General features: G+C 45.8%; 1 protein-coding gene across 1 annotated transcript; it reads right to left on the bottom strand.

Annotated features, from left to right (window-relative positions):
- Positions 1–938: 938 nt before the first annotated feature.
- On the bottom strand, positions 939–1,247 carry LOC142437066 (late cornified envelope protein 3A-like). The gene has a single exon (XM_075540362.1). The coding sequence runs from the start codon at positions 1,245–1,247 to the stop codon at positions 939–941; it is 309 nt and encodes a 102-aa protein (XP_075396477.1).
- Between the last annotated feature and the right edge of the window lie 7,902 nt (positions 1,248–9,149).

Genomic DNA, 9,149 nt, shown 5'->3' with positions numbered 1-9,149 from the left:
ATATCTGTAACTCTGTCTTTGTCTCTCTCTGTCTCTCTGTCTCTCTGTCTCTCTGTCTCTCTGTCTCTCTCTCTCTCTCTCTCTCTCTCTCTCTCTCTCTCTCTCTCTCTCTCTCTTTCTCTCTCTGTCTCTGTGTGTGTGTGTGTATGTGTGTTCGTGTGTGTGTGTATGTTGGTGCTTATGCTATGCTTTGGGAGATGTTTCTTGGCATCCCTGACATCTCCCCGCTGCATGTAGTAGGACTTCCTCTAAGTTGTGATGATGAAAAATGTCTCGAGATAAATTCTTGCCTAATGTCTCCTGTTGAGAGCCACATCGATCTGTGAAGGTTTTGATCATTGTCTACTCCATATCTGAAGTGTGTTAGGAGGCTGCCCAGAAAGAGCAAATGGTCCTCCCAGCCCCTGGACATGGCAATGTGATTTGGACACCCATTCTGTGCTTCTTAGAAAAGGTTGGCCACTCTGTTGAGGGCTACAGACCTCACACCCACATCCCTTTTCCCATTTTTCCTGAAGTCTACCCTGAGAAATATCCACGGAAGTCCCATTTCATCAGCCTAGAATGCTTGTTCGGTTCTCTACCCCGAAGGCCCGGCACAACTGGTTTTGCTGGGCTGAGGTGAGCAGCACACATGCACCCATGAGGACGGGCAAAGGGCAGTGACAGGGGACACGCAGGTGATGGGAAAGAGGAGGTTTATTCCAACAAGGTCAGACAAAAGCCGTGACATGCACGCGCAGGTGCAGGGGAAGGGGGAAAAGTGAAACCCTGGAAGAGGCTCCTGGGGACAGCGCTGAACCTCCATCCTCAGTAACATCCTCCCAGCTGAGCCCAGGGAAATCAGGCCTGGAAAGCAAAGCATCAGACTGGGGTGCTTCTTGGAACTTTAGGTCTTTGTTCCTTTATAATTGCTTCCCACATCTGCACTGCCCTGGTCAGCAGCCACCCCCAGAGCAGGGCCCACAGCCTGAGCCCCCGGCCTGCACACCGCTGCCATCATCACTGCAGCTGGAGCTCTGGCGCCTGCACCTGTGGGACCTGCGGCGCCTGTGGGAGCTCAGGAGGCAGCCAGGCGCTGAGCTAGGCCCATGGCAGCCCCCGGAGGTCAAAGCACAGCCAGACAAGCCTGAGGGGGAGCACTGTGCAGGGCTCTTTGGGGGGCACTTGGGTGATGAAGGGCACTTGGGGGTGCACTTGGGCGGGGCCGGGGCCTGGCACTGCTGCTGCTTCTGCTGGCAGGACATCTCGGCAGGAGTTTCACCCTGAGAAGGGAAGAGAGACATGAGCTTGGTGTCTTCAGGCCTGTGGGTTGGGTCAAATGCTTGCCCCCAGGATCAAGCTGCTCCAAGCTGACCTCTGTGGGCGAGAAGTGGGCCCTCTGTGAAGGGACACCTGCGTGTGGGGGCCGCTCTTCCTCAAGGATGTCAGGCTGGCACCTGGGTGTCCCTGGCAATATGCGCACCCCAAACCAGGAAGAGCCCTGAGACCTGTGACTTGGTACCTGAGCCCAGAGCTGCCCCTGAGATGCCCTTCCTCCCAGCACCTGGCCCACCACTGCCTCCTAGGGGCCTCCTACTGCTGCTTCCAGTTCCTGCCTGGCCCTGTCTTCCCCAAGTACCACCAGCTGAAGTCCGGCCCCCTCCAGTCACTCACCAGAGGCAGAGGAGGCAGGAGAAGGCTGTTCCTGGGGAGGCTGTGGATGAGAAGCTCAGGGCAGGAGCCCTTTTATCCTGTGCTGGGTCCTGATGCACAGCCTGGGAATGCTGTTCCTTTCCCAACCAGGGGAGGGTGCTGACATCACTCTCCTGAGATCACTGTCTTCCTAGCTGCTCTCCAAGGTGCCTGATCAAAGGGAACAAGGAAGTGGTGATGGGTGACTACCTGCCTTGCACACCTCTGTGGACCAGCTCACCATTCATGTGCCATTCATACACCTCAGAGTCCCCAGAACAAGTCTGTCCATGACTCTTGCTGGAACTGAGCATCTTTGGAGCCCTGGTGGCATAGTGGCCATGAAGCAGGCTGCCAAGTGCAAGGTCAGTAGGGTAAAGGTGCTCACTGCTGTGGGTGAGAAATAAGAGACTTTCTGGGCCTGTGAAGAGTTGCAACTTTGGAAACGTACAAGTGCAGCTCCCACCTGTCCTATAGGGTCACTCAGAATCAGAGTCAATTTTTATAACAAGGCTTGTGGGAGAAGCATATTTAGATAAATGTGGGACTTTTCCTTCCTTGAGTAAATCGCAATCTGTTTAGAAAGAAAGATGAGAAATTATACACACACACAACACTCACAATCATGCCAATGCCCATAAATCTCTTTTAATCCTGAGTATAATTGCTACAATACAACTGTGCAGACACTCAGGCTGCATTCCCAGGCTTTCCCATCAGCCTTCAGCCCCAGAAAATAACTGAAAGCGCTCTGGTGTCCTCATGTCATCTGTCGCCCCTGTGAGCTCCAGGGAACAGGATGGATGAGTAAACTGGAGACATGCAGCTGGAGCCGTGTCTCGGTTTACTTGGGCACCAAGGGTGCCTTCATGGCTCCCAGGAATCCAGACCTGGGATTTTGGGACAAGCAGGGTAGTAAACTTTTAGTTTTGAGAAATAAACCCTCCAAAAAACCAAACTCACTGTTAATGAGTGGATTTTGACTCATGCAACCTAAATAGGACAGGTTAGAACTGCGCCTGTGGATTGCCCAGAGCATAACTCTGGACAGGAGGAGACCCCTGTCCTTGTGCTAATGGCCAAAATGGAATCTGGCACATGGTTGATTTGTGGAATCCGAAGACTTTGCTCACTTTAATGCATCATTCCCCTTTCTTATGGAGCTCAGTTTTCATTGGACAGACAGAGGGTCACATGACTCAAACGGTCTCCATGGCAACGGGTCAGTAGGATCAACATCAACTTCTTCTAAATAACAGAATATCTGCTCCTACAAAGCTCCGACCACTCCCTCTCTTTGTGATCCCATTAACAAAAGTAGTATACCCTTGTATGTAATACACACCATTTATCATATGTAATATTATTAATTTAAAATTCTACTTATCATCAGCCCAGTTTTGTCATTGTTCCTTTATCCAGTTATCTTTTAAGCTATATAGAAATAGGAAATGTTATGAAGAAAAAACTTTCGATGTATACTGTCACCAGCATAATTCACTTTTTGATTTGTCTCTTTCTTATGAAGTGACTGCATTTACTATTTCTTTAAGGTAGTGATGGATTGTCTAACTTTGCTTATTTGGGAATGTTCTAATTCTTCATTTTTGAGGACAGTTTTATATATCCATCCATAGAGAGAGAATTCACGGTTGACAGTGTCGCTTGAGTACATGGAATATATCGGCCCATAACCTTCCTAATCTATGATTTCTGGTAGAAATCACTTATGAAACTGACAGAAGCTCCCTTGAACGTAATGAATCCCTTTCTCTTGTTGCTTTCAAGAGTCCCTCTTTGTCTTTTGAAATGTAATTATGGTTTGTCTGGGTCAAGATCGTTATGGAGTTATCTCAATCAGACTTCCTGTGATTCTTTAATGTGTAGATTTGTGCTTTACATCAGCTTGGGCATGTTAGGGTCATTATTTCATGAAATATTTCCTGCCCCCTGCTAGTCAGTCAATAAATACTTGGTCATAAGCGGCCTTACATTTCCAAAACGTCACTAGGAAAACCTTCATCTTGGGGTTAATAATCATCACTTTCAGAAACCAGGGCTTTATGGTCAAGAATGTTAAATAGTGTAAAAATAGCAAAGTGAGGAAGTTTTGCTCCACAACCGCTCATGTGTCTGAGCTCCTATGCACCACCAAGGGGCATCTCTCATCTGAACCTTATTTTATTATGATTATTAACCCTGGAGTTGGGCTCCCAGGAGGCCGTGTTAGGTGAGTGGTAGACCAGGAACTGTGGGGTTTGGGTTTGGATTTGGGTTGCCAAGACAGGGATAGGGTAGGCCTCGAGTGGAAGAAAGGTTTATTATTTCACATCCTACCATGGGTACCAAAAGGAATCCAGAAGTAGAGGTGGAGAAAAGCTGTGATTATGAAAGAGCATGAGGTTTCTCAAAATAACTAAAAACTCCTAAATTAGATATTTCTAAGGATGGTTGTCTAGGAGCCTTGGTGGTGCAGTTGTTAAAAATGGAGCAACAATCCGCACAGTAGGGAGTTCAAAACCACCATCAGCGCCTTAGGTGAAAGATTAGACTGTCTACTTCCATAAACAGTGACAGTCTCAGACACCCACAGAGGGTCGCTCTGAGTCAGCATCGACTTGATTACAGTTAACTTGAGTTTGAAAGATGGTTGTAGAGTGGAAGCAACTGTGAAGACTTTAATACTGATCTCTGAGCTTCACCCCTAAAGATGAGTTGACTTGGGCTGAAGGACATCTGAGGCACTGAGATCTTTCATTACTTCAGAGTAATACTCTTGCACAGACAGGTTTGAGAAAAGAAGGCCAGCGAGGCAGAGGAGGATGATTGGGAGGTTGGAGAATGGGATCACCTGTGGATTTGCCTACCTGGTTTTCATAGGATAAAATGAAAATTCATTGGCAGACAACCCACGTTTCTGCCTATTGGGCACTGGTTGACTACCTTTCTGTTCTAAACTCTGGCCACTCTGTCCTCCAAATCCCACCTTCAGTTCCTTACCTGTCTTAGATGCACCTGGACCTAAAAGAGCTTTACCTGGGCATAGGCTGTCATTCTGACTACTTCAGAGTTCCTGGTCCAGAGAGGATTTCTAAAGGGTGCTACTAGCAAGTCCTCTGTCACTCATTCATGGGACACACCATTGTGGTGGTAAGGAGATAAAGGGGAGAAGAGAGGACCTATTTTACTATGGCAATGTGTCTAGGTAGTCCCCAAGCTGTTCAAATACCTATATTTTCTCAGTCTTTTGTTGGCTTGATTCCTTCCCTTCTTACCTCCCTCCATCTATCCTTTTCTTCCCTCCACTTGTCTTTTCTTCTTTAATGTTTCCCCCTTAAAAAAACATACTACACACCAGGCACTTCAATGGGAGTGGAAATCATAAAAGAGTAGCCTACACTGTGTAGTTCATGGCCTGGTGGGGTAGACAGACAGGTTGTCAAATAGGTAAAACATAGGTGAGAAGTGCTATAGGAAACCCACATGGGGAGTCCCGGGACTTAGACAAGAACTTTTAAGTGTCAGTCACCTGTTGCCCTGGTGTGTTCACATGCCCTCCTTCTGCATCACTGGGGAGAGGCTGAGATGAGGTCAGCAGCCTGTAAGAACTGGGGCAGGAACAAAGGATGAGGAGCAGCAGGCCTGAATGCTGTCACTGGGAGGAACTCATGAAGCCAGGGGCAGAAGGAGAGGGAGAGAAGCCAGGGAGAGAGGGGGTCAGACTAAGAGCTGCATGTGACTGGTAGATAGAGTCACAGTCTTGTATTCACTAAGAGTACTGGTTGTGGAATCAGATATTCCTGGATTTGTCTCCTTACTTCCCTAGGAGCCAAGGATGGAACTGAGAAAGAAAGGTCTATCACGTGAGATTCTGTCAGTAAGTAACTCACCCTGCATAGTTCCTAGGAGTCCCAGGGTTAGTTAAGAGAAAGTGGTGACTCATTTTGGCTGGGATAGCCAGGGGATTCTATTCAAAAGGTGAATGATAACTGATTGAAGATGAATAATAGACAATAGGAGCCACCGTGTAGACTGTGTGCTCATGACATAATGTAATTAATGTGACTAACATCTTCAGTAATTGCTTTGTGCCAGCGACATAGTTCCTTCTTGCATTCTAATACACCACTGTAACTGTGTATTCATTTGAAATAATATCCTTCTTAAGGATATAATAGGGAAGAGATAGTCCCTAGAGCAAATGGAACTGGCAAAATTGGATAACCATTGGCAGAAAAATTAAACAGCCCCGAAATCTGACAACCATAAGCAGAAATGAACTCATGTGATATGAAAGGCCTACAGGAAAACCTCTAAATCTACAGGACACCTAATACGTGACTTGAGTATTGCTCTCAAACATAACTGAAAACACACGGCATAAACCTGATGACTGGCACGTTCTCAACAGCCGACACTTAGGCACATGGACAGATTTCACCAGAAGAATTCAAAGAGGGCTCACGGAGCAGCAACACTCTTTGGATGATGGCATGTCAGACAGGCATTCATCTCTAAACTTGACAGAAAACTTCACCAGTAAGAAAAATACAAATAAAAAATGGGCAGAGGACACGAACAGACAACCCAAGAAGACATTCCGATGGCAACAAGCACATCAAGAAATGTGAGTGACCATTGCCAGCTAATTGATTGCATCCCACAGTGACTTGTAGAGGGCTTCCACGGCTGTGACTCTTTCAGGGAGCAAATAGCATCATCTCTTCCTCGCAGAGCAGCTGGTGGGTTTGAACGTCTGATGCCTGGCAGACAGTGCCTCCTGTTTATGGACCACTAGAGAGATGCAAATCAAAACCACACCGATATTTTCATTTCCCTCCAGAATTAGGAGCAAAGTTAAAAACAAAAATAAAACCAGAAAGCAACAAATGCCGTCAGTGCTGTAGAGATCCTGGAACTTCCATGCACTGTGGGTGGGACTGTAAAATGGTGTACTCACTAAGGAAAACGATACTGCGCTCCCTTCAAAAGCTCATCCAGGAGTCCCATTCATTGATGTAGATCCTATGGGGAGGGGGAGGAAGGGTCGTGTGCACACCCACGTTCATCCCAGAACTATTCACAGTAACAGAAAGATGAAGCAAAGGAAAGGCCCGTGATGGAGGGATGGATAAGCAAACTGTGATGCATACCGTGTGGAACCACAACAACGTCAAAGAGGAACAGTGAAGCTGCAAAGCCCCGCATCACCAGCATGAAGCTGGAGAGCATTATGAGGAGTGAAATTAGTCCATCGCAAAAGGTACATATTGTTTGAGACAGTACTGTGCAGAATCAGGAACATGGCTTCACCCTAGAACACCCACTCTTTGACCCCTCGAGGGGCAGGAAAGAAAGACAGAGCTTATTAGTGGCTGGAGCATAGGTTCCCAAACTTACTTGACCTATTGCTCCTTTTTGAGAAAAAAATAAAATTACTCAGTGCGTTTCCGGGAATTATCATCTCTTGTTCCATAGCCCATAATTCAGGATAACATGTAGATATGTGCTTTGTCAGTTCCCTTCTGCCCCTTATTGTTCCAGCACCACCTCTGGGTGGGAAAGCATCCACTTTGGGAAACACTGGGCTAGAGGGTAGAGGCGCATTAACTTGAGTGAAGGAGAAATAAATATACAGTGAGATGAAGATCACCCAATAAGGATGGAGGCAAGGGAAGATAATTCTGGGAATGCAAGTATGAAAGGCAACGCAGGCAAAAACTCATATATATCCAAGAGTGTGCTAAAAGTGGCCTACGCAAAGATGCATGGATAGGCATGCAGGATGACAGGTCTGGGAGGGACAGTGGAAATATAAACATGAAAAATGTGGGTATGACAGAGTATGTGTACGCATGTGCACTTACCTCGCATTAGCCAAAAGCAAGGTTGGGCAGTTGATGGAATACCACTTGGAATGTTTCAACAAACTGATGACACACAGGAAACACTTGTCTGTGCCATGAAATTTGGAAGACAGCTACTCGGCTAATTGACTAGAAAGATCCATATCTGAGCCCATTCCAAAGACAAGAGACCCAGGAGATGGCTCAAATTATAGAATCATATCATTGACATCACATGGAAGTAAAATTTTTCTGAAGCAGTGCATCCACAGGGAACTGTCTGATATTCAGGCAAGATTTAGAAGAGATGGAACAAGGGATATCATTGCTGATGTCTGATGGACTGTCGCTGAAAGCAGAGAATACCAGAAATAAGTTTCCTTGTGCTCTGTTGACTATGCCAAGGCATTCCACTGTGTGGATCGTAACAAACTTAAGATACCCTTGAAACAAAGGGAATTCCAGGACACTTCATTTTGCTCGTGAAGAACTTGTGCACGAATCAAGAGGCAGGTGTGAAAATAGGGCAGGGAATATTGCATGGCTTAAAATCAGGAAAGGTGTGCATCAGGGTTGCATCTAGCAACATTCTTGTTCAATTTGTATGCTGAGAAAATAGTGGGAGAAACTGGATAATATGGAGACAAATTCTGCATCAGGATTACAGGAAGACTTATTAACAAAATGTAATATGTATATGACACAATCTTGTTTGCTGAAAGTGAGGAGGACTTGAGACCCTTGTTGATGAAAATTGAGGACTGCAGTGTTCATTATGGATGACAACTTAATGTAAAGAAGATCAAAATCCTCACAATTGGACCCATAGGTGACATCATGAGAAGTGGAGAAAAGACTAAAGTTGTCAAGGAACCACAATATCAATTGAAGTATATTTGCATGCTCCCTGACATCAGTCTATAAAGGTGTCTATTTTTGTTGTTGGCTTGTTTGCTTTTCATATAACAGAGAGCATCTCCCTTGTCCATTTATTCTTGTTTACTTTGTCCTTGTGAGCTTGGGCCTCAGCACAACCATAAAAGAAAAAGAGACCACATGTTTCGACACGAACAAGCTAGACACTGAGGCAAAGTCTGGGCGCGTGTGAGTGCCTCCTGACACCACAGCAATTCCAACATAACGGATTCTCACTAAGGTATTCCAGGATGATAATGATGGTCATTACACAGAATCATGGACTGCGATATTGATCGAATTTAGAGAACTGACAAGGAAAATGCAGAGGAGTGCAAGGTATTTGAATATTAGGCACAGGCAAGATTGTGTGACAGACATTCCTGACAAGAAGCAGCCAATTGTAGCTTAAATTTCTGGCACATAACCAGTTGTGATAATAGTTTTCCATTACATTACAGACATATTATTAATGTATAAAAATGTCAAGCTTTGGCAAGCACTAACATGGCATGGCTCGGTTAGTCTGCAAAATTTACAGACAATGAGCCCCCAGTGACACAGGCAAAGATACTGACCGCGGCACATTACAAATCACGAGCAAAGGGTCACGAAGCCGTTCTCTACCACAATTATCTGTCCTTGCATTCTGAGTTTTATGAACCATTTGCGTTGTGAGTCTCCTGACTTTCTAGTTTCGTATATCGTTCAAAG

This window comes from Tenrec ecaudatus, chromosome 1 (genome assembly GCF_050624435.1).
Source record: "Tenrec ecaudatus isolate mTenEca1 chromosome 1, mTenEca1.hap1, whole genome shotgun sequence".
Lineage (NCBI taxonomy): Eukaryota > Metazoa > Chordata > Mammalia > Afrosoricida > Tenrecidae > Tenrec > Tenrec ecaudatus.
Note: the sequence above shows the minus strand (reverse complement) of the source record. Positions and strands in the feature narration are given on the sequence as shown.

Coding starts and splice junctions, on each gene's coding strand:
- LOC142437066 (XM_075540362.1), bottom strand. CDS start 1,247: ATGTCCTGCCAGCAGAAGCAGCAGCAGTGCCAGGCCCCGGCCCCGCCC.